Source organism: Labeo rohita, chromosome 1 (genome assembly GCF_022985175.1).
Source record: "Labeo rohita strain BAU-BD-2019 chromosome 1, IGBB_LRoh.1.0, whole genome shotgun sequence".
Taxonomy (NCBI): Eukaryota; Metazoa; Chordata; class Actinopteri; order Cypriniformes; family Cyprinidae; genus Labeo; species Labeo rohita.
In genome coordinates this window covers 45,276,069-45,303,218 of record NC_066869.1, presented here as the reverse complement: position 1 = coordinate 45,303,218, position 27,150 = coordinate 45,276,069, and the positions used below count along the sequence as shown (strand labels likewise).

The 27,150-nt window shown below is 38.2% G+C and overlaps 1 protein-coding gene across 3 annotated transcripts in view; it reads right to left on the bottom strand.

Moving 5' to 3' along the window:
- Nucleotides 1–26,944, bottom strand: part of nrp2a (neuropilin 2a) — a 90,902-nt gene extending 63,958 nt beyond the window's left edge. For all 3 annotated transcript variants that reach the window (XM_051111020.1, XM_051111026.1, XM_051111036.1), the window contains exons 1-2: nucleotides 26,248–26,944; nucleotides 14,105–14,282 (exon numbers count right to left, since the gene is read on the bottom strand). In XM_051111020.1, the coding sequence (XP_050966977.1) occupies nucleotides 14,105–14,282; nucleotides 26,248–26,320 (251 nt within the window). In that variant the 5' untranslated portion in view covers nucleotides 26,321–26,944. The remainder of the gene's footprint in view (nucleotides 1–14,104; nucleotides 14,283–26,247) is intronic.
- Nucleotides 26,945–27,150: the final 206 nt, after the last annotated feature.

Sequence of the window (27,150 nt, the reverse complement as noted above, 5' to 3'; positions counted from 1 at the left end):
ATGAACTCAAACATTTCTGCCAATACGAAAGTATCTGAGCTGCTATCAACATGTATTTTTTTCCCTCAATTTTTTTTTATTTCTCCTAATCTGAAGTACTTCTAAATTATTTACATTAGATAAAGTTGATATTTAAACACAACTAAGATATCCATTAAGTCTCCTAAGCAATAAAAGAGGAACCTTAGAGCAATAAAACTGTTCCTCTGGGAAGGACAAACATTAAGAACGCAAGGAAGTGCAATGCAATATCTTCTGCAGCAATGAGTAACTGTGAAGGAACTGCTAGGAGTCATTTTAATTTGAGCTGGGGTGACCTTTGACCCTCAGTGGACTGCTGCCTTATCACAACAAACACACATTTTTTCATGTCACTTCAGAGCCCGACTGAAGGAGCTGAGACAATGACCACCTGTCCGGCCAAAATAATCCCTTAATGTGCGTTGCCCTCTTTTGCCAAAACACTTCACACACGATGTCTAAATGAGGCAAAAGACTCTCAAAAATCCAGCCGCTCGTCTGCATGAGTGCTCCCTTATAATAAATCTGGCCATAGAGAGGCATGAGTCAGACTTCTTCTCACACCTCAGGAATGCTTGCCCCATTTAACCCCTAAACAAGAACAAGATCCCTGTAAACACACGCCATCACTCCCAACCTAATGGCTCCAGAGCAAAACATGCCGGCCAGACCGAGAAAATGAATCTATGCACCTTTAAAACTCACTTAGACAATGTAGGAGGCAAATAAGTCACTTCAAACTGTTCCAATTTAATTTTAACTTAGTGTTACACTCTTAAAAATAAAAATTAATATAATCTGAGAAGATATTTCATAGGCTCATGCTAACTGAATTCATTAAATGATTCTTTTGAAGCAATTCTATTAAATGATTCAGTTAAACTGACTTTGTTTAGGGGTAAAACTGTGAGATGGGAAAGATAATAATAAGCATTATTAATACATATTATTAATAATACTGGGAACAAATATGTTAATTATTTTGTTAACAAAACGGTTCAAAATAATAACCAACGAAACATCTGACACTATATAAACAAAACAGAAACCATTTTTATTATATATTATTTTATATTTTTTTTTTTATTTTATTTTATTTTGCTTTGTTTTGTTTTGTTTTGTAATGTGTGTAATCTTGCAAAGACAGTCAAGTAAAGTGGCTAAAGACGCCATGCATCAAAGAATAAAAATCTGGGTTTCTGTCAGTTTAAGGTGTTTTGCAATGCAACTTCAAAAAGTCAGTGAATCAATTTCTTAATGAACTGATTCAGTAAATGAATCAAATTTCAAAACGTTACTTGTAATGTTCTAATTCTATAGAAATGCATCACTGTACTTGTGCTTTAAAGTAGCAAAAAAACAAAACACTGATCTGAGAAACTTCTTGAAACTGAGAAACACCAAGAACTTGCAGTCTCCAAAGAAATGTACCAAAACTCAAAAACAGACTGATGTCAAATGTGTCTGCACAAACCAAAATAGAATGAAGACATGATGTTGCGCCTTTTTTAACATTTCCTTCCCGGTTGACTCTGAATTATCCCTGGTTGAGTCGCATAACTGCTGGCTCCACGTCACTCAGGGAGCGCATGTGTGTGTGTGTGTGTGTGTGTGTGAAAACCTGACACGGCCCCGGGCCCCTGAGAATGACATAAAGAGGCAGGTGTCTCTGACTCTTCATTGCTCTGGACCCCCCTGGCCGACCGCACACTTGGAGACTTCAGGTACAGCGGTGTATATTTAGACCCAGGACGTCTCAACTACATACAGTACACATTCATAAACACACGTACATATCCAAGTCCAGCATCTGCAATCCTTCTAATGCATAAGAAATGCACAAGAGTTTTAAAATCTATACATGTCAGAGACACTGGTCAGGACAATAATTACAACTACTAATTACTAACAACGAACTATAATCTTACCCTTGCCTGGAAAAATTTTAACTTTATTTTAACTTTGTCATTTGAACTTTTTTGAAAACAACCCTGCACTAAGCAAAATAGGCTTTGTTTTGATACAAAAATATTATTATTACATTTACATTAAACATTAACACTCCTAGAGTAGGATGGATAAATAAATAAATAAATAAAAATAATTATTATTATTAATATTATTGTTATTATTATTATTATTATTATTAATATAAATATATTTTATTTTATGTTATTTTATTTTATTATTTTATTTTCTTCAGGGAAAAAAACATTTACTTGATTTTTTTAGTTTAGAGAACACTCCTACACTAGGACAAATAAATAATATTTTTAGGCTTTTGATACTACTATAATTAGTAATATTTTATAAATGTTTTTGCATTTTTAGGGGAATTTTTTTTTTTGCATTATTTGGAAAACAACTATTTACTTTATGAAACATTTATTATTAAACATGAACACTCTTAGAGTAGGAAAAATAAAATAAAAACAACTATTATTATTATTATTATTATTATCATATTTTATTTAATGTTATTTTATTTTTACTTTTTTTTGCAACTTTAGGAGAAAAAAACATTATTTACCTAATATTTACTAGAACAGTCCTACACTAGGAGAAATAAATAATATATTTTTTTATATTTTTAAGCTTTTGATACTATAATTATTAATATTTTGAAAAATGTTTTTGCCTTTTTAGGGGAAAAAAATCTCATTACTTTTCAGCTTTTTGGTGATATTGTATGTTTTCCAAACTGTTTTTCACTAAATGAACACAAGCAAGAATATTTCACCATTATACAGTAAATACAGTAAAACAGCAATAAAAGCAACATAGACTGTATTTTTTCTGAATTATGCAAATATTTTAAAAAATACCATGAGACAGGGACACGGGGCCTTTGCCCTCCTCGTGTCAAGCCTCTCTTCCCCGCTCATACTTTTAAATCAATTTGTTGAAACCGAACTGACTCACATAAATTTAACGTTGTTACTAAAGTTTCGATCATAGACACTGCAATTAGCCTAATGAAGTCAACTTTAGAAAACTTAGTGGCTTAATCAAAATCATCACTGTCTTCAGAATGTATTCAACACATATTTAGAGACAGTTTTATCCTTAAAGCTACTGTACGAACTGTACAGAAAGTTAAACCACACGCATACACACAAACTCTCACTCACTTTCTTTCTGTGTCCATCTCACCTCAAACACTAGAAAAGCTGGGATGAAGGCTTGTAAACTGTGTGCAAGTGTAATTAGGTTGTAATTGATTTTGTAGGGGCTCTTGGCTCCTGGATTAGCAGTGACAAGTGAGTGTGTCAAATGTGGATATTGACCGTCTCTAGACGCCTCCACTTGGCTCCGGTGCATTTCGAGATGCGCTTGAGAGTGGAAACAAACCAGGATGCCCATTGATCAACAGAAATGCCCAAATCACTTATTTACCTCGCAAAAACACGTTTGTATCAATTTCACAGCACTTGTGACTGAACGCGAGAAGCTTTTTCTCATTATCACAGCAATATAACATTGCTTTATAGGCGTAAAGCTCAAATTGTTTACCGCGGTGCAATAGCACTGCAATTATGCATGCTAATTATGCACGATTCAATGGTTATTCAGGTGCTACAGGCAGTGATGAAAACTCCCCAGACATTGGTATGTTTGTAAGTGTGAGCGGGGAAGAGAGGCTTGACACGAGGAGGGCAAAGGGCCCGTGTCCCTGTCTCATGTTCAGACATGTCTTCCTCTCCAATCTCACTTTCTGTCTCCTCTCCCCTCCAGCCTCTTCACTGCTAATTGCTTTTCACACCTACGGTGTTTTTCAAGCATTTTTTCAGGCCTACACAGTCCCCTGAGGTGTCACTAGCTGCCCTAAAGAGCAGTTTGTCTGGAGAGAGACAGACAGACAGATACACAGGGGTACGGATGCTACTATCCGTGTTTGTTTTGTGCATTTATAGTAATACAGCATGTTTGTTTCTTGCCCCTGTTCAAATGAGAAGAGATGTGCTGTGGCGACACTAGGCGTAACATAAACCTGGACCCTGTTAATCTCTGAACTGCCTGAAATCAGCTACCTACACAATAAACAACACTTCATCATGTGTTTTTAAATCATAAGAGCCTGTGGCTCGTTAAACATCAATGTTGAATTTTATATTTGGCTCAGGAGCCCATGTGCACATTACAATTACAATGGATGCATGAAAATATCTGAGGGTAATATCATGCATTGTGAACACTACTATAATAATGTGTTCCTCTATGTACCTTATAGCACCATAAAAGTGACTAATGGTAGCCTGGTGTGATATACAAAAGCTAATCGTAAGTGCCATGGTACTGCCACATGCAAGCACTGACTGTATTATGCTACTGATATAGTTGTTTATAAATGGACTTGATTAAAAGAATCGCCATGTCTTAAATGTATTACAAATATAATCACACTATTGCTTACAAAAGGAACAACAGAGGGCGTTTATGACGCATCATCAATCGGCCATATTGGCGGGACCGAATGTAAACAATGCCACTGAACCGAACAAAACTCACATATTTTGCTGATTATTACTGCTGAAAATGGTCAATTATTGTCATGTTTTGGGTTGTACTAATCAGTCCGACTGGGAAAAACATTTGGTGTACTATAGACTGTCAAAAGTTCGAGAAGAATCGAAGAAGAAGCGAAGAGAAGAAGAGTGCAAAAAACTGAGGAACAAAAGGCTTTTGTGGTTGGCCAAACTTAAAGGATTTCCAGTGCAAGAATCTTGACGACATTTGTGTTTGTTCGTATCATTTCCAGGCAGGTAGGTGAAATATTAGGCTAATATCTTAATTAATACTACCCGTATGCATCTTTACCACCTATTAACTTTAGTTTGTTAAAATATTGCACCCTTCCTGCTTACTAAGTCCTTCTCTATAAGTTTTAGCAGCTTCCACACTGAATACAACGTATTCAGTAGTACAATGACCATGCATCAGATGTTTACATCTGAGTATCTCCAATATGGCCGAGCATCCAGGTAACTGACCAAATCGTGACGTAAGTGTAAACCCTCTATTGCACTAAACAGAAGAGACTAAAATGCTAACCATTTAACATAATGTCAAAGTAAGACCATTTATGAGAATACGTACATATTTTTAGTCCAAACTTGCGTTATAGCGTCAATCGTGTTTGAAATAACTTTTTTCTATGAACAGATTCTTATTTTACAGCATTTTACACAATGATAAAGGCTATGTCAATTAGCATTGCAATATAAATATACATTATCCATATGAAAACACCTGAGATGGCTTGAAGAACACAGACAAACCATGTAATGTTGTGATTGTGTGCTGATTCTTAACGTTTCAAAATACAAACCATTTCTTTCCAAATTTTTTTCAGCTACAGCGACAAATGGATGCCTTTCAGGGTTGCCAGGTTTTCACAACAAAACCCACCCAATTGCTACTTGTTTCATGTCCCCCGGTAAAAATTCCAGGGAGTAAAATACACGCTTTTTCGTTGGGTTCCCCTGGTAAAATTCACATTGCAGGTGCTAAATATCACGTTACTGGGGTTGCTTCAACCCATGGACATGAAAAACAACCCACAGCAACAGTGTTAAAGTAGCCCAATTTCACAGGAAAATCATGGACTTGGCAACACTGATGCCTTTGTCCATATAAGGGATTTCCTTGGAAGTCATTTGTTTAATTACTCCTATGAGTCTGGCTTGTGGACTTTATGCGCAAAGGCGCCCTCTGGTGTTGAGTATGAATGGAACAAATCACAGTGAGAGTTTATCGCTCTCAATACCGGTATATCGCAACACCCCTAAACAGTATCCACCTTTTTCTTCAACGTGAAAGTAAGCCCACGGATGAGACTTCCGGTTCATTATCCACTATAGGAAAATATCGAAAAGAATAACAACATCCAGTAAACAGTAAAACTGTTTGCACTACAAACCAGTGTGTTCATAATTAAGATAATTCATTAAAATAATATGGTAAGACACACCATTTTGCAATATCAAGCAGCAAAACAAGCTGTTTTGTACAGATAAAAACAGCTGGATGCAGAAGAGACCAGCCAGTCTTCCCACACTTACGGGAAGAAAAAAAAGTGGACAGCATTGTAGTGTAAGCAACACTAAGGTCATGAAAGCGTCTGCCAAATGTAAACAATGTAACTTGTAAGGTCTACTGGCTATTTATAAAAAAAGACCTAATGTTTTGCCTCAACTCACTCTTTTTTCATGAAGTACAACAGTACAGGAACAGAAACTGCTCATAATAGGCAATTTCACATACGACACATCTGACCAAAGTGTAACTTCCTTGCTGATTCCTGGAAACTAAACTTATCGGGAACAAACAGCTATTATGACAGGCTGTGTGGCATATCTGTATTATCCTATGAAGACGTCCTGTAGCTCTATCTGTCTCAAACTTAGCTCAATGGCTTTTTCAGAATATAATTCAGTCTGACACACAATCACATTGGCTTTTCGATATCAAATAACACAATGGCCGCTCATTTGAATTCTGCCGTGCTTTTAGGCCAGCAGCCGCAGGACGTGATCCAGGACGGCTCGTCAACTGGCCAAGACACTAAAATTGAAATTAAATAATGCTGAGAGTCTGCATGGAAAGCCGCACACTCTGCCCCCGGGGGGGCAGCCTAATAAGCTATAAGTGCCTGTGAAATATTAAATAGATGCCGGGGAGGGTTCCCAAGGGGGAGGGAGGGTTGCCATCTTCAATCCGGTCGGGAAACAAATAGCATGGCTGTCCGATACAGCGCTGACATTTACAGATGACTGGGGTAGACCGCAGGAGCCTGAGGCTTTCATAAACAATACTAAAACTGGTTTTAAAGCAACATTCGTGACTTTTTTTTTCAAAACTCACACCTTTAAGAAAGTGAATTTTCTGGCCTTCCGAGACTCAGCATGTTCCCGTCAAAACGTGCCGTCTACCAATTCCCATTATGTTGCCATTGAAAGCCTTAGGCCTTATCAGAATGCATTAGGTTCTTTTTTTCCATCAAGGATATTAAAACTTTTTTTTTTTCTGGGGAAAATTGGCTTCTCGGGGTAAAGAGAGACTTTTTTAAATCTTTGAATTCCCAAATGTGTCACTTTATACTGCTCCAGACTGATTGCATTTTTTTAAAGCTATCAATATCTTGATACACTCCGGGGTTGCTGATATGTTTCCAATGCCCTAAAAACATCACTGAATCTACTGTGTCCTAAAAAAACATTATTGACCTATTTGAATAATTATGAAATCGTCAAGCTCTACTATGACAAGTCTTTAATAACTGTGATGTATACATATATAAAGAGCATCGATATCCAGAAAATTGATTAACTGTGGCCAGTTAGTGGACAAAGGAATAATATATGTACTTGCCAATATTGCTGACCAACATATAGTTGCATTAAGCTGTAGCTTGAAATGAACTGATATGTGGTCACTAGTGTTGGGAATGTTACTTTTAAAAAGTAATTAGTTATAGTTACTAGTTACTTCTCACAAATAGTAACCGAGTTAGTAACCAAGTTACATCCTTATAAAAGTAACTAATTACCATGGAAAGTAACTTAATGTCTAAATGTTTAAATATATCAAATAACTTGGATGCTAAATTGGATGTTATTTAGTGTTTCTATAAAAAATGTAAAAAAATATACTGGCAAGATAACAAATCTACTACGAATTCTACTATTAATAACAATATAAAATGCACTTAAGGATTAATGAGCTCATGAATATTAATCACGTTGACTGCATTCGCTTGAACTGATTTGCTGAAATCAGAAGAGGGATGATAATAGGTGAGCGCAGCAGAAAAAAAGCTGAAGAATTCCAAACAAAAATACAACAAAGAATATTGTTTGCGGCTAATCGTGTGCCTTCAAACTAGAGTTTACGGTTCATCAAATACAGGTATGCTGCACATCCATTCAGATGAACTGAAAAATAAAATTAAAATAAATTATAGTAACGCCACGCTTTATTGTCAGTAATGGTAACGGCATTGTAACGGGAAACACCGTACATTTGGTATTGTGCCGAATATCATCAGACTGTAGGAGCTAGAAACAATTTATAACGTTTGTTGAGCAATCATTGATCTAAGAGTAGCCGTTATTATAACTGTTCATTGTGGTATTTTTATTTATGTGATGCTCATTTGGTGCACATGACCCCTGTGACCTTTGGTCCGCTCATCTGTGACCTTCTTGACCATGACCTCACTTTTCTGAACGTGCTGGGTCCATTGATTCTTCATTAAGGGCAAAGGACATGCATTGATCTTTGTCCCCGAGGAAAAGCGGAAATAGGGTGATATCATGCTTGCAGTTTAGAAACGCTGATGCTGCTCAATAGCTTAGCACCTCAACATCTACAGATAGCGCTGCATAGTAAACGCGAGAACTTTCATCACTTTAGTAGAGCGCAGACTCCCTCGAGTGATGCAGGCTTCATCGCACGCATCTGTCTCACTCTTACCAGTAATTCTTCTAGATTCCCTCCTCAGCCCAAACAACTGTCTCTCTGTCAATATTTTATGTCTGAGAGGTGATTCTCAATCAGATCTGGTTTCAACTTAAGCCCTTCCACTGCCGTACAACATTTAAATCCTTCTACAACCATTTACTTCCTTCTCTGTATGCATTATGTGAACTCAGTATTTAGCATTCAGAAGGAACTTGCTGTTTGCATATAGAGTAATGCGTTGGGGCGAGAAAATATAATGGAGATCTATTTGGAGAATGATAATGAGGCATACTAGGTGGAGACCTGAAGAAAAAATTACTTTATAGAAGACAGACGGACAGACAGAGCTAAAACAGAGATCACTTCTCAGCTCACCGCCCTTTTTCTTTCATCTCAAAGGAGAAGAGTATCACATTAAAGATATGGCCAGATATTTCATTGGCCATTTTTATTGCATCTATCTTAGATCAATCTGCTCCCAGCCCTCCAGGTAAAAGCCATATGGCTTTGCTCCTGGAATAAAAATTCCCTGCTGAAGTGCCCCTTGAAAAATGTCACTGATACCACACCTAGCCTAACTACATCATGCGAGCCACAAGATGCTTTTTAGAAGCACATTCGTTAGTATGGTTTAGGGCACAAGAAGCTGCTTTGACCTTGTCTAGAGCAAATTGTGCAAGCTAAGCGAAACAGCGAGGCAGCTCCTCCGAGTAACAGAGACTCGGAGCCAGCACTCATAAGCACAAGGTGAATTTAAATGTGCTTGCTAGTGTGTGTAAGTGTTTGCCATCTAAAAGACGGAGCCAGGCCTTTCAATCATACCTTGCTTAAATGTGCTGACGATGACTCATTGTATATATAGCAAAATACAGATGGACGAGATGGACGATTCAAGTGGACCATTAAAAAGAGACCAGTTTATGAAGCATATTTTTCATCACACATTGCTTTCCACTTTCCATCCACTCATTCAGACTATGAGATGGAGTAATGAGGGTTACGAGTGAGCGTGGTGCATGGACAGTGTGTGCTTTCTGGTATCATAATCTTGCAAACCATAACAACAAAAGCCCTTACAGCTCAATTTCAGCCCACTACCGAACTGACGGCATATAAACAGCAACACTCATTTCCAGCTAATGTCGAATATCAGACTCAGATGGACTCTACATACTCAGAAAATTGTACCTTTAGAGGTACAACAGTTAGTCACTAGGGCAGAACCCATAAAAGGGCATATTATACTACTTCTAAGGTACTAATATGCACCTTTTAGATATAGATAAGGCACAAGCTGTTGTACATCTAAAGGTACAATTTTTGTTTCAGATATTGTGTGGTGCACACAGCAAACAAAAAAAGCCAAAGGCTTTCCCAAAATGGCAAACTGTAATCTGATGGGCTGGTTTTACTCAATATCCGCTGTGGCAGGGTGCAGAGCTTTATATCAGTTTGTCAGAAAACCAGACCACTACAATGAGACTTCCAAGGAACTATGTATTTGATTCGCCAAAGTTTAGGATGTTCTTGGCATCGAATCTTTGAAATCTATTTAAGAGTTTTGTTTCAGGCACTTGCAAGTTACGAAGACATCCCTGAACACACTTGTTTATTGTCAATACACCAGACTACTAAGGTCTAAAGGGGCACCCACACTAGCTGCGTTTCCATTACAGATTTGCGCAAAACTTTTGTAGTGTTTTATATATGACAACGTCGTCTCTCATAGCCAGACCTTCAGACTGACAGCAGAAGTTCTGGAAACCTTGGCCACTTTGAATGACCAAGAACCGCCCAAGAGGCCATATGAGTGACAGGTGATGCAACCAATCACGTTTCGTTTTGTGCCTCGACATGTTTAGAGATGTGGAAATGTTCCCACAATAACAGGCTGGAGTGTGCAAATTTTAAAGAGTTGGACATATTTGACATTCTTACGAAAATCCAACGTTTTGTTGATGTTGCTGATAAGTGTTCATTGCCATAGCTGCAATCACAACACTTTTCTTCTCAAAAGAGAGGGTTTGGCATCACAACATCTTTGTTTCCAGGTGGAACATTAAAGAATGTGACACACAGATCTCCTCGAGATACTGTAGAATTCAAGTAATCAGATGACGACATCGAAACTCCCAAAGTGTTTCCAATTTTGTGCGATATGCATCCAACATTTCGCCAGCGGTCCATGGCCATGATGTCTGAGGCTGAGACTATAAATGATGTTATGCGACGTAATTTTTTTTCTCTAACGATAAGTCATGGTGACGGATATTGTATACTGCAGCCACCACATTAGCCATTATTTTTAATCAAAGGAGGTGTAGGTGTGTATCTTTATTGAAACAGCATGGAAAGTCACTTCTGAAATGAATGATATAAATACAAGCATTGACGAGAGTGGCCGTGATCAGCTCCGGTGGCTGTGTCTGAGCCGTAATGCGTCGTAGACTTGTGCAGTGTAAATAAGGGGTTATCCAAACATTAATGGCAAGGAAAGCACTTTATACTTGAGAGTGGCCACATATGTGGTGTTTCTTGAAGGTATAGTAGAATAAATAATAATCATGTGACTTTTACTCACGCCAGATGAACTCTAAATGCGTAAAAAATGGTTTTGATTGCAGTTTTGTAAAAAAAAGATTGCTTTTTCGAATTGCCTGAAAAAACACCTCATGTAAACGTTAAAAAAAAAAAAATGTTTGCGATATATGGGCAAAATTGGCATGTTTCCATTGGGTGTATTTTCAATTTGCAATTTCAGTTTTTATAATTTGAAGGGTAATGGAAACAACTACTGACAGTTATTAAATTGCTGAAGGTTGACAAGTAGCTGTACTGTTGGTTGTCATATCGTCAAACGGTCACTAACTGCATTTCCATTACCCTTCAAATTGTGCAAACTGAAATTGCAAATTGAAAATAAGCCCAATGGAAACATGTCAATTTCACAAAAACTCCCATATATTGCAAAAAAGCATGAGGTGGTTTTTCAGGCAATTAGAAAAAGGAATATTTCACAAAACTGCAATGGAAACTTTTTTTTTTTTTTGCATTTACAGTTCACTTGGTGTATTGAAAAGTCACATGATCATTCTTTAATTTACTATAACCTCATATGTGGCCGCTCACAAGTATAAGGTGCTTTTCCTGCCATTAATGTGTGAATAACCCCTAATTTACACTGTGCACGTCTACAGCACATTACAGCTCCAACACAGCAGCCACGGCCACTCTAGTCAGTGTTTGTGTTCATACCTGCCGCGCTGCCACACATTTTAGAAGCACCCCAGAAGCGGCTCTCCATGCTGCTTTGCTAAAGATACACGTATACGTCTCCTTCGAATAAAAATAATGGCTAAAACCTACCAATGTCGGTCGTCATGACTTGCGAGAGGAAAAAATAACATTTTACCCGCATAACATTGGTTAATGTTAAAGTTTTCTATCAACATTTATTTATTAATTGCAAAAGTTTTGTGCAAACTTGTGCACCTTTGTGCACCTTCTGCTTCAGAGCGGCCACTCTGAAATGGCTAAGTAATCTGTTTACTTTACTGCAGGGCTGTCCATTCCTTCTAAGCAAACCTAAACCAACTAATCAAGCAGCCTTCCAGGCAGGTGTGTTAGAGCTAGAAAAAGTGTCCCTCCAAAAGCAGGAATGGACACCTCTGTTTTACTGTAAATCATGCAAGAGAATATCAACACTAACTCTCAAGCAACCACCTTTACATTTTCCCTTGAACTAAGAAGCCTGACATTTTCACCTGTTTTTGGAGTCCAAATGGGAATGTCTTTCAAGGTAATACCTTTCTGAAACCTCTGTACACTCTATCTCATTTAGGAAAAGCCTAATCTGAACAACAAATACAGCCAGAGCTGTCCAACCCGATGAAGCCACCCAAGCAGGAAAAGAGATTGAACATTTGTACACAGCAAATCCAGAATGTTCATTTGGGGAGTGAGGGGGCATTAGCCTCAGCTGTATCAGCAAAAGAGATCAGCCACTGAGGTGTGTATTTTTGGTGTCTGTCCTTCTCTATCTCTACCACTTTCTCCCAATATCTCTTCCTTGACTGTTCAGATAAAACCTCCAAATGCAGCAGAAAGCAGTGAATGGCCTGCTTGTTTATACAAATATAAACATGAGGACTTGACACTTAAAATGGTACCCGTATATTCACAGCTGGTGGTTTTTAGGGGAATCCTGCAGATACACCCTTCGCCGTTGCTGTCATGCACATGGGCGGCCCATGGGGAAACCACAGCGGGTTTAAACCACTCATAAAAGAAAGTGCTTAAAAACAACATCAATTTCACACCACCAGGGACAATACAGCCCTAAGGATGACAAATAGTAATTTCAGTTAGTAAACTTCCAGACAGTAATTGTGACTAATGCATCCAAAGTACAAAACCATTTGTCATTAGTCTAGACAGTCTTAACGGAATAGTTCACCCAAAAATGAAAATTCAGTCACGATTTTTATATTCTCATGTTGCTATGCCGGACTGCTTTGTAAACAGGAGTCCGTTTCAGCTGATTCTGAAAGATGGATCAATACCAGCTGTTTATACTTAAACATCATATCTAGAACAAGCAAGAATCGACTCATATTTTCTGAATGTTTCCTAATCGCATTTCCGGATGTGCTAGTTAGCATGCTATCTAGCTAATGTTACAAACTCATGGATGACAAGGGGTTGAGTAAATTATCTTTTAATGTTTTGTTCTGGAAGTGAAGTTCTCCTTTAAACAAATACCTTGCAGGACAAGAGTGTCTAAACCTGCTCCTGAAAGGCCAATGTCCTGTACAGTTTAGCTCCAACTTGCCCAACACACTTTTCTGGAAGTTTCTAGTCTTGATTAACTAGTTCAAGTGTGTTTAATTAGAATTTGACCTAAACTCTGCAGTGTAGTGGTCCTCCAAAAGCAGGTCTGGACACTATATATACCAAGTCTCAGCTATATGGGACATGGATGGGCTAAAGTTTGATTAGGGATGGAGCTAAACTCTTCAGGGCAGAGGCCCTCCAGGACTGGAGTAGCCAATCCCTGATCTATAAGGTAAAAGAAACATGACACTGGTAGAAATTGTAATGTAAGTCAGACTCTGAGAAATAAGAGCCTGTGGATGAACGTAATTAATTTTACAGCTGAGGGAAAACAGTTCCACAAAAAGCCTTCTAGACGACCCCCTTTCCCAGTGACAGCTGCACTGCATCCCTGCGTAAGCCCTTTAGGCTCGCTCTAAACCCTATTATATCTCTCTTAACTTCACCCTCAACGTCATTCCTCTCTTCACATAGTTCCACCTCTCCGTGTCGCTTTTACTCCCAATCCTCGGTACCACATATCTTACACGTCCTCTTTACCCCTTCCCCCTGACTCACATCTTTCTCTCTCATCCGATAAATTATGTGTATACGACGTCTACCTTTTTCACACCCTTTTTTCCTTTATCTTCCACGTTCGCCTCATCAACAATTCCGCACACAGGCCGGGGTTTGCAAATGCTCCATTGGAAGTGAATTAATTGCACGCACATCCTTATTGTTCATCATTCCATAGGACTAGTACTTAATTTCCCCCTTTTTTCCAGCTAATTTCCTTTATCCTCACCTGCAATCCAGTCGTTCCAGCTCAAAGTGCGGGTTGAAGTTTAGCACGATGCGCTGCGAGGGTTCAGGTGCGCTGATCACCCACTGGCAGCTCTGATGGGGTGGGTATTCCAGAGGGTATCCTGGAGATGTGATGTAACCAGCATTACTGGCATCCAGCTGGCCTCCGCATGTCTCAACTACGACAAATGAGAGAGAGACAAACAGAAACAGAGCGTTAGATAAGTAAGTTATTAGCCACATACTTAACGCTAATTTGGTCAAGCAGTGCGGCGTGAACTTAAAGCAAATTAAATACATAAATCACAAACGCTACCAAATCCCAGAGCGTGCACTTTGTGGCTACTAGGAATACTTATCAAGTTGTCAAAACACACAAGGGACGAAAGCAATGCTATATGCAGTTAAAACCATCATTAAATCAACATTAGCCCTATTGTGTTCATTAATATAAGTTCCTGCAAGTAACTGGTGCATGTTGGGTGTTGTCACTGAAAATATCTCATTATAGAAGTTGGTTGGGAATGCTGACCTAATGGCATTGCTATGTGAAAACTGTACTTCTACAGTAAATAAAGGTTTAATTTGACAATTTCGTGACACGACACCCACATTTCCAATTACCTTATGTTCTTTTAGACTATCCCACAATGTTCCTGTTGAAGTCTGGAAGCATTCAACACATTTTCAATACTCTTTGCAAGATATAAGCCAGGAAGTGACACGCAGGTCTCTTCTCTGGAGGTTCAAGAGGTCACCTCTAAAGCTGCAATGGGATCCAGCATAACAAAGCCTTTCTTCTTCCACCTCACCCATCGTGGTTTCTCTGTTATCTTCCCCAAACACTCCTTCCACATGCTAGTGTTCATGCTAACATTCGCAACAGCCCTTTTTCATGCCTCCCTCACATATAGAGGATATCACTCTGGTCATTATTATTCTAAATGGAGCAAAGATTAGGAGACAGAAATACTTTCTGGTCTTTCACCATGACAACCGGTGCAGTGAGGGGTTTTTAACCGCATACCAGCCAAACGACAACTGAGGAATTAGCAGAAGGGTCATTCCTACTATGCAGCACATTTTCATGTCACCTTCACAACTCGTTATTTGCATAAAGGCAGATCAAATACATTTGCTTTCTTTTATCAGAACTGATCAGATTTGAATTGATGATGCCATTTTGGCATGTATGCTATTCTCTGCAAAAACAATATTATTTAGCATGTTTCTTGGAAATACTGTTTCAACTGGTCATCATTTTATAGTTTTTTTTCCCCATGTCCTGATGCACTTTATATACTGTCAGTCTTTAATAATACTGATAAGATAATAATACAAATTCTACTAGTAATAACAATATAAAAAGCACTAAGGATTAATAAGATGCTGGGTTCATGAATATTAATTACGTCATTTGCGTTTGCTCGAACTGATTTGCTGAAATCAAAACAGGGATGATAATATGTGAGCGTCAACCAATGAGATTGCCATTTGTGCATTATTTCCAGTCAGCGTTGCCAAGTTCACGGTTTTCCTGCAGAGTTGGGCTACTTTAACTTCTTGTTTTTCATGTTTGTGGGTTGAAGTGACCCCAGTAACATGATATTTAGTCCTTGGAATGCTAAGAATAACGTGATTTTACCAGGGGACCCCATTCGAAAAGCCATTGGGCTTCTTTTGGGCTAGTTTTGAGTAGCAATTAGGTGAGTTTTGTGAAAACCTGGCAACCCTGCCAGCAGTATCTTATGGTTGTTCTTAAAAGCTTAAGAATTCCGAATGAATTGTGCGCCTTCAACACTTATGGTACATCAAATACAGGTACAGTTGAGGTCAAAATTTACATCCCCTTATTTAGGTAAAATTATTTTACCTGACCTTAATAAGATATTTCACATAAAAGATGTTTACATATAGTCCACAAGAGAAAATAATAGTTGAATTTATAAAAATGACCTTTATATCCCCTTGATTCTTAATACTGTGTTCTAACCTGAATGATCCACAGCTGTTTTTTTGTTGTTGTTGTTGTTGTTGTTTAGTTATAGTTGTTTATGAGTCCCTTGTTTGATAAACTGCCTGCTGTTCTTTAGAAAATCCTTCAAGTCCCACAAATTCTTTGGTTTTCCAGCATTTTTGTATATTTGAACCCTTTCCAACAATGACTGTATGATTTTGAGGTCCATCTTTTCACACTGAGGACAACGGAGGGACTCATACGCAACTATTACAGAAGGTTCAAACACTCACTGATGCTTCAGGAGAAAACACAATGTATTAAGAGCCAGGGGTTGAAAACGTTTTGAATTTAAAGATCAGGCTAAATGTAACTTATTTTGTCTTCTGGGAAATATGTGATCTTCTGTAGCCTCTGAATGGCAGTACTAAATGAAAAAATATGATATTTAGGCAAAATAGGAAAAATGCACACAACTCCATTCTGTTCAAAAGTTTTCACCCTCCGGCTCTTAATGCATGTTTTTTTCCTTCTGGAGCATCAGTGAGTGTTTGAACCTTTTGTATTAGTTGCATATGAGCCCCTCGGTTGTCCTCAGTGTGAAAAGATGGATCTCAAAATCATACAGTCATTGTTGGAAAGGGTTCAAATACACAAAAATGCTGGAAAACCAAAGAATTTGTGGGACCTGAAGGATTTTTCTGAAGAACAGCAGGCAGTTTAACTGTTCAGGACAAACAAGGGACTCATGAACAACTATCACTAAAAAAAACAGCTGTGGACCATTCAGGTAAGAACACAGTATTATAGTCATTGTGTTCTAAACATATATAGTCATGTTTTAAACATATACTCACTATACTAATCATTTAGTCGCATATATGAGTGATTTCGCATTGTAGAGGGTTGAAAGGCATTCAAAAAGATGGCTTTTAACTATCTTCTAGTAAGCTAACTGTCACTCCCTCATTTAGCACTGTCTAACTTTAGCTTTTTATTTCAGTTTATTTTGTGCAAATAAATAATCAAGTTAAACTGAATAAAGCTGAAGTGTCTGAGCTTGACCTGTGCATATTTCATTAAATAGCAGCGTATTCATTTTTAAAGGTTAGAGAGTTAAAAAGGTACTGCATGAAAGGAATGACTCAGACATTGAGAACATGGTTACACATGATTACTGCCATCAACCTTATGAGAAGACAAGCCTGAAGATTACATTTTCTGTATGATAAAAATGTACACCTCTACAAAAAGTGAGTGGAACTGGTTAACGCGCTTATGTTTGGCGGGATACATCACAGCACACGTCGGAAAGGGAAACTGGGAATAGTGCAGGTTAACAGAGGAAGAGTGTGGTTTGATTGACAGTTCTAGGTCTGATGTTGGCTTCTGCAAATACATAGATAAACACGGCTGTCTAGCTAGCGTTAGGAAAACTCCTCCCCTCTCTGAGAGAACAAACTTCATGACTACTTTATCCTTATCCCGTATCTGGTAAAAGCTTCTAGCATACAGCAGAATCTATACTAGTGGGCACATTGCATGAGTTACACGATCATAGCTCAGATGAGAATGGATGGAGTCTCTAATATTATAGCGACACAGAAATAGCAAAGCAGCTATAGGGAGAATCAAATAAAAAAATGAGACTCATAAACCCAAAATGCACAACTCCAAAACTCTCAATATAAGATAAGATATTTTCTGCAAACTTGTGAAATTGCCCTTCAAAGGCGAGCTGCAGGGCATCCTAAAACCACATTGAAGATCTTCAGAGCCATGCATTGGTGTGGTGGAAAATCTTGAGACAAGGAGTGGAGTATCGCCCGAAGCCAATACTCCCATACGTGCCAGTCATAAGAGCCTGAATAAAAGGTGTGAGGATGGTTGCGGCTTCTTTCAAGAGTTGACATTTCCACTGCTATTATGTCTTTTTAAAAGGTACACTTAAAATGAGGTGGCATTTAAGGCAACAACTGAATCCTGCTAACCCTTTTCAACTACATCCTCTGAAAGCGAAAAGCTAGCCAGTGAAATGTAAGTGCATACACAAAGACACTCAAGTCTACCCACCCATCCATCCATCATCCCTCTATACAGTGAAAATGATTTAATAATAATATTTACATTATTAGTATTTTGCATTACATTAGTTTAAATCAGGGATTTGTGGTTACAGTCATCATGAAAATAGTGCAAAAAAGGTCCTAAAAATAGGTTTCATTTTCTTCTGCCTGATTTTCCTCTCTTATTTTGTGCTGAAGATGACTTGACAGTTCTCTTGCAGCCCTCCTCCGATGAATTCCTCACCTCATCTCAGTATTATTACCCAATATATTACAGGAACACAAAAGGACAGACAGATAGCAATCATTCTGGCATTTTCATTCTGTCTGCATGTATTCTCTGGCTGTGTCTATCTCGCTATTGTGTGTTTTCAGAGAAGAGGGTCTTGAGGATAAATCCGTGAGGGGGGATTTTGCGTGCTAGGCACTTTTTTAGACAGATCTCTCCTTTCATGTAGCGAGACAGACGGGGAGAGGGGCTACAGACAGCCTCGAGAAGAGATTTCAGACCTGGTTGCTAGAATGAACAAAGAATAAAAATAAGGTTTGTGTAGCTTTAAATGGCTTCTTCACGCCAAAATAAAATATTTACTCATGCTTATGTAATTTCAAATCCACATTTTTCTCTTATTCTCTCAAAAGCAGATGGTGAAATGGACATGATGACAAACAAATATGACCAAAAGCCTCCATAAAAGCTCCATAAACACAGTCCATATGTGTGCCATCTTTGTTGTGAGGAACAGACTGAAAGTCATTGAGCTGTGACTGAATCACTGGTTCGGTGAGTTTGTGTGAAGATATTCAAACCAGTTTTTTAAACCGAAACAAACAATTCACATAAAAGATCTGCTATCTGACTGAATATTTTGTTCATACTTGTTACGATCCTGTCTTCTACTTACTGCCTGTTGGTGGCAGTATAACGTCTGAATGTGATGTCACTGTTAATTAGATTAAATGAATTAATTTGTATGTGTGATCCTCTTTATGTTACGGTCTGGAACAAGCTGGCCAGGACATAAACTGGGGGCTCGTCTGGGATTTAAACCTAGTTACACCCCTGTTTTCTATTTTCTGCCTGTTGGTGGCAGTATAGCGTCTGAATGTGATGTCACTGTTAATTAGATTAGATGAATTTGTTTATATGTGTGATCCTGTTTATGTTACAGTCTGGAACAAGCTGGGCGTGACATAAATTGGGGGCTCATCCGGGATTTGAACCTGGTTACGCCCCTGTTTTCACCTTTCTGCCCGTTGGTGGCAGTATAGTGTCTGAATGTGACGTCACTGTTAATTAGATTAAATGAATTCATTTGTATTTGTGATCCTCTTTAGGTTACGGTCTAGAACAAGCTGGCCAGGACATAAACTGGGGGCTCGTCCGGGATTTGAACCTAGTTACGCTCCTGTTTTCTCCTTTCTGCCCGTTGGTGGCAGTATAGCGTTTGACTGTGACGTCACTGTTAATTAGATTAAATAAATTCATTTGTATTTGTGATCCTTTTTATGTTACAGTTTGGAACAAGCTTGCCGTGACATAAACTGGGGGCTCGTCCGGGATTTGAACCTAGTTACGCCCCTGTTTTCTCTTTTCTGCCTGTTGGTGGCAGTATAGCGTTTGACTGTGACGTCACTGTTAATTAGATTAAATGAATTCATTTGTATTTGTGATCCTCTTTATGTTACAGTTTGGAACAAGCTGGCCGTGACATAAATTGGGGGCTCGTCCGGGATTTGAACCTAGTTACGCCCCTGTTTTCTCCTTTCTGCCTGTTGGTGGCAGTATAGCGTTTGACTGTGACGTCACTGTTAATTAGATTAAATGAATTAATTTGTATTTGTGATCCTCTTTATGTTACAGTTTGGAACAAGCTGGCCGTGACATAAATTGGGGGCTCGTCCGGGATTTGAACCTAGTTACGTCCCTGTTTTCTCCTTTCTGCCTGTTGGTGGCAGCATTACATCTGAATGTGACGTCACTGTTAGATTAGATTAATTCATTTGTATGTGTGATCCTCTTTATGTTACGGTTGGGAACAAGCTGGTCATAACATAAATTGGGGGCTCGTCCAGGATTTGAACCTGTGACCTCTCGCACCCGAAGCAAGAATCATACCCCTAAATAACAATACTGCACATCACCATCTCAATCTTGACATCCTTGGCTCTTGTTCACGTTCATGAGAGAATTAGCCATGTTAATTTTTTTCTTTTCAATTAATAAACAAAAAATTGTTCATAGTTTGGACCGATTCACTTCTCAACTCGATTTGATTCGACTCATTGATCCAGTTGCAGTGGTTAGGGATCACTAGAGAGAAAGATTACCAGTAAACAATGACATCATATTTCGGTCTGAAAGTCAAACATGTTTAGAACATCATAAAAGGTGAGGAAAGAAAGATTTTTCTCTTTTTTAGTCTATTCCTTTAATACTATGAGATTCTAGTTGATGCTTTTGAAGACTACAATAATCAAAATGCCAAAAAAACATAAGGGGATCTAAAATGTAGAGCTGTCTACATATGAATCGCTCTGTGTGTGTAGTTTTTAAGTGTGTATAAGGTCTGTATGTGGTGTCACTGTTAATTAGATAATTAATGGGTGGAGAGTAATTTGCTCCAACTTGTTTTCTTTTTTGCGTTGTTTTCTTTCAATACCCTGTATCCCATTTGGTTAATATTTTTCCATGTTTATTTAAAGTTCCTAGACATGGTGTTAAATTCACTGATTCACTTCTCAAATTTGATTCACTGACTTAGTGATCTGTTGCAGTGGTTAAGGATCACTAGAGGGATGATTACCAGTAAACAATGACTCATATTTCAGTCTGAAAGTCAAACATGTTTAGAACAACATAAAAGGTGGGAAAATAACAAAAAAAAATTTTTTTGAACCTAAAAAAAAAAATTTTTTTAGTCGAATCCTTTAATAGTATGAGATTCTACTTGATGCTTTTAAAGACTAAACGTGTCAAAATGCCACAAAACATAAGGAGATCTAAAATGTACAGCTCCCTAAATACGAATAGCTCTGTGTGCGTATGTTTTGAGCAGGCACACAGATGTTTTGTGTTTCTCTCTGCTGGTATTAATTTCTATTAATGGAATCATCGCTGTGCTGAGCTGTCACTGTGGCGGTAAGTTGCATCCATGTAGAGAGACCATGATATATCTCCATCTCTCTCACCCGCTCTTTTTCTCTCCGTTTCACTCTCCATCCTTGCATTCGCACCTTAATTAAAAAGTGCTGTCACCCGCGGTGAGGAAATCAGCACTGATCCATTCATCCTTACCAAAGCTTTCTCGCTCACTCTTTCTCATTCTCTCTTTCTCGTGAGTCTCACTACCGTCTAAGCACTCACCAAAAGAGTCCAATAGTCGTCCATACGAATTGAATTTCATTTTATTCCTCTCACAAAGCTTTCATATGGCTTCAGGAGACATGAAATACAGCGCACAAGTCATATTGACCACTTTTATGATACTTGGTCTGCTTTTTCCATCTAGGTTTGTTAAAACATGAGGGTGAGCAAATGATGACAGAATTTTCAGTTGAACTGTCTCTTTAAAGAACATTGAATTTTTCATTTTCATGGCTGAAACTTCTTGGTTTTGCTTTTTGGAGAAGGTTCTAAATCTTTTAGCATTTTAAACCTTTTAATTTCGTTATAAAAGTGCTCAAATGGTACTGTTAGAGCATCATAAATCACAAGATGAGCCACTTGAACCAGAATTAAATAGCATAAACATCAATTCACAAAACATATTTATGACCCTCGACCACAAAACCAGTCAAATTTGTCAATTTTTTAAAATTGAGATTTATACGTAATCTGGAAGCTGAATAAATAAGCTTTTTTATTGAGGTATGATGTTTTAAGGATATGACAATAATTAGCCAACATCTAGAATCTGAGGGTGCAAAAATAAATAAAAAAAGCAAAATATTGAGAAAATCACCTGTAAAGTCCAAAGTTCTTAGCAATGCATATTACTAATCAAAAATTAAGTTTTGAAATATTTACGGTAGGAAATTTACAAAATATCTTCATGAAACATGATCTTTACTTAATATCCTAATGATTTTTGGCATAAAAAAATTAATCATTTTGACCTATGCAACAAATATACCTGTGCTACTTATAAACTAGTTTTGTAGTCCAGGGTCACATTTTTCACAAGTCCTAATGACCACTTTCATGACTTTTATGGTGTACTTTATCAAGGTTTACAAAAACATGAGTAAATGATGACAGAATTTTCAATTATTGGATGACTATCCCTTTAAAGAACATTATATTTTTTTAATTTTCATGCCTGAAACTTATAGATTTCACTTTCTGAAACTGGTTACATGTCCTCTATATTGCTTTATACCTTTTATATAATTTATAAGAGCTACTGCCCTTCAGAAACTGAAATTGTTAAAGCATCATAAACCACAAGATGATCAATTGGTCCAGAACTAAGTGGTATAAAAAGGTCAATATTCAATGTCAATATTCAATTAGTAATTAAACGTATTAATAGTAAGTTTATTAGATCAACTTTTGGCTGTTTCTAAGAAACAAAGAACAAATGATCGGTGTCCATGCATTAGCTATTTTACAAAAAACTCAGAAATGCAGTTCATCCACTGAGATTTTAGAGCTTTTATAATGCATTTCAGTCACCAATTCCCAGTGTACATCTGATCGTGCATCATGAATTTTACAGTTATCACTCACCGAAACTTCTGCGGTGCCCTAATTTACAAACATCAATGTGTCACGTTGTCTGTCTTCCCTCTCACACCCACACTCATGCTCCACTAAAAGCTCAAAATGACACTAACTAGGAGGGGCCGCTTCAATTATTTATGCTATATTTTTAATTCCTCCTCAATTCAAGCAATCCAGGGAGTTCTCAGCACCCACTGCCTCCGCAGGGATTGATCCGGTCGTGGTTTCCTGGCCCCAAATGCAAATTTCTGACCTTCTTTTCGGAGCAGAGACTGCTAGCTTCTGCATAGATTAGTACTTCTCCTATTCACGGAACCCAGAAAAATAGGATGAAACGGCATACACAACCACTCGGGGTGTTGTAGATGAAACGAAGACGTGTGTAGATACGTGTGTGCGTCTTTCTGTCTATTTGCAGGAATGCTGGGAAAAACTAAGTGCTTTGTTTGTTCGCATGAAGTATTTATATGTGTCTCTTTATCCTTTAATCAGGTGTGCCAAGCTAAAGTGGACACAAAAAAGTTGTCCTAGAGGTAAAGAAAAGCTGCTAACGTAGGCAAGCATCATAAATACTACATCACTGATTTGAACAAACCCTAAAAATTGAACTTTGGTTCAACTTGCACAGACTGTGCAGCTTGGAGATCAATCAGATGTGGGAGTTTTATCTGGCAGAGGATAAAATGGGCAAAAACATCCAGTAGAAACGTTACAAGTTAGTAACCCCTAAAAATATCCTAGCAAAAGCATAGATAGACAATATATATTAACACATCTGAAACCACATTGCAATCACTCATTACATCCTAGCATAATGCCAGCATGTTTTGCATGTGCAAAAATCACTCAGAAAGAGTAAAATGCAGGTTAATATGCTCTCTGCCAGTTTGTTTTCCAAATACAAGGTGAAATATAATACATGTCTACCTCTAAATAAGTTACAGGTTCCTTAAACTTAAAATACCCAGCAAAAAATGTTACAGTGCCTTAATATTGAACTTTTAAACAGGAGATAGATCTCTGGTAAGCACCCTGGAAGGATTAAGAAGGTTCCAGATTTGAGGGCACTGTTTGACGATATGTAAATAGGCACAAAAGAGAGGCAGGTGAAAGTAATGTTTTTGCAAATTAAAGAAAAAGACACTGTTAACACATGGACAGTCTGATATCATTCTATGTGGGTCAGCGTGTCACTTTTTGGCCAGGACAAAACAAAAAACTGAGAAGGGCCCCTAAAGGCATGGATCTCACACAAGAGATGCTGTGTCTTTGTTGTCCATAATTCAGCACATTGTGTTGCGCTTGTTGCGGTCGATGCCGCTTTTGGAGGGGGCGTTACAGAAGTACCTACGAGAGCACCGCATGTGTACGGTTCCAGGCTGCAGTCCAGATGGGTTTTTCAACACCCGACCTTAAAATAATGGCGTAATTGTGTGCAACAAGATATGGGCTCACAAATTAAAACTGTTTACACAAATCACCCCCTGAGTAAATATGAAAACAATTATCAAAATGTAATTGCAGACGTTGCTAATGATCACAGGAAAATAAACAACGTTGTAAAACGCCATCTCTATTCAGCTGCTGCAACTCAGTGCAAACCCTATTTCAGTTTGGCCACTTTAAAGTGGTTATTCCTAATAAGTAATATCATTTGCAATGCCACCGTACCCGTAAGCCAGCTGCTCCATGGATGAAAGTTTCTAGCCTATCTGTCAAGAGCAATAATGCAACAATGGCAGAGAGCCTAAATCAAGCCACAGTGTCATCCATAAGCAAGCAGGGTTCATTCATTCGCAGCTGCAACTTTCCATTATTTGAAGACCTTTCACCACTAATTCTAGCTGCTTCATCATTTCTTTTTTTTGAACCTGTTGGTTTAAAACTGCAGGTGCAGCTGCACTGTAAATGAATAGCTAGCTACATATTCTTTGAGAGGAGTACAGCATACAGAGATGACTGTAAAAGTATATTATCACAATAACTCTATGAGATTTTTAGTCAAACGACCATTTACAAAAATGCTTTCTTCTCTCTTAATATCTGTCAACGTTCAAATTAACGACGTATTGTTGACATATCTGTAAAAACAATCTCCTGTGAAAACTTGGACGAGATTGTGTTGTTGCAGCCTTATCACTTTGCTTATTTGACAGCCTCTAATGAACCATTGTTTCGCAATTCCGGGCGAAAAACGTCGCAATTAACACAAACGTGTTTTGAACAATCGACTGAAAGTGAAAACCCCTTATGAAGACCAACAATGACTGAGAACAACGTTTCAAAAAGTGGGCTACGACTAAAACTGTGAGGATCCAAATACACAAACACCTCAGGAAATCATCTGCTGAGCTTCTTCTCCTCTTTTGCCTTTTATCTAACCGCATATTTCAGATAAAATGATAGTTTTGGTGAGTATTCCTGTTTAACGCTAGCCTGTAACGGTTCAGTCGTACTGACACGGTGCTTTTCTGTGGATACAATATAAAATCCCCATCTATGGTCCTGCATATTAACACATTAGCTACGGCGGTATATGTTGAGGTGCTTCGGAATACTGCAAATATGAATATCATAGTCATTTAGTTGCATACTATAGGTTACTACACGTATCTAATATAGCATATAACTATGCCATGATATCGACAGGAGTGCAAGAAACTTAACATAGCAGTCAAGTCAGATAAATCCTGCTAGTTTAGATCCGAAAATCATGTTTTTTATACTCGTAATGCGAAGTCGTGATATTTTATGCGAAGATTGCGCTGATTATGGCTGTTCTCTCTTAAAATTGTTCTTTGTACTGTTTAAATAGAGACCAATCTACATGTTTTTTTATAGAAAAGATTCTTAATGTTTAAATTATTGGTATGCACATTATGATTTATTGGAGTAACTTCTAAAAAGTTATTCCATCAAACCTTTACCATTCAAATCGGAACCATTATTTTAAGTTTTTAGTGAAAGTTGGGTACTTTTTATGATTGCAAATGACATGCATTTCAGCCCAATTTGTTCTGGAAATCTTAAGTTGTCCAGATTCCTAAGTCAGAATGTCTCTGTTTCATCTTTAGACATGAAAATCATCTAAAACAAATATGTAATGTTCCAGCAAAGCACTTATTCTGAGAATATAAGACCGCTGGGCTCAAACAAAGTGTTTCTCGTTTATTTGTGTGGCTTCCCCTTATTAGATATAAATCTGCTCTTTTCCCCCACTAAATAAAACCAGAAGCTCTCCTTTTCTCAGCATGGTTTGCCTGGACAGCAGAAACACACGTCGCTTCGCCTCGCCAGGAGAGAAATCTGTTTGCCATTTGCGGATAGCCTCACTGGATGGGAATTTAGACACACAGATACCGTTATGAAAGCTGATGAAAAAAAGACAAACTTACTTTCTTTTGCGCTGACTTTCAAAACGAAGCAAAGAATAAATGCAATCCCTTGGTGAGATATCCAGAAATCCATCTTTCCAAAAATGCGCTGCCTTGAAGAAGTGACCTGTATTCAACTAGTGATCTTCTTCAAGAAACAAACACCGACAATACAGAGTGAGAAAAGAAAAGAAATGAAAATACGCCTTTTTGTCTTTAGAGTGCTTAGAGTTTCATATTCAAAAGCAGTTCTCTTAAGCCAGTTGCGCACAGCAAATGCAAACTGTGCATAACATGATCTGTTTCATGTATTCATAAAGTCATGCTTTGTCATAAAACAGCCGGCTTTTCCTCAAACAAGACTAAATTAGAGGTCTTCGACTGTATTCCGTTATAAAGCCGTCACGGATTTGCGTGCGTTATTGCGCTCCATTGCCTTATTGGTCTCCGATGGTTTGATAGAGGTTTCCGCGGGGATCTCTCCGCTTAAAACACGCTGCCCTCCTTGGTTAAATGTTCTGATACCTTCTTGCTCTCGTAAGTCATTCAGGCATACTCGGGAGGCACCAAGTTTTGTCCAAACTGCCAGACAGGATTGGAATTGGTGTTGCGCACAGAAGCGTGTTGAAGCGCACTGCTGTGCTCGCGTAGAGCTGTGGCAGCGCGTGTGGATGTGCTGGGGATCGCGAGTGTATGTGTGTGTGTGAGTGAGTGAGTCAGTCAGTATGTGTGTAATAGCATTTCTGAGCGGCGCAGCTATCGCATTACACTGAGCTTTCTTGGCCCGCCTCCCCTCAGTCACTGATTAGAGAACATCTCTCTCTCTCTTTCTCCCCCTCTCTCTCTCTCTGTGTAAGCGTTCAGAAGTCCGGTTCATTTTAGCGAATCGGTTCGTTCAGTGAACGGATCAATAGAATCGCTCAA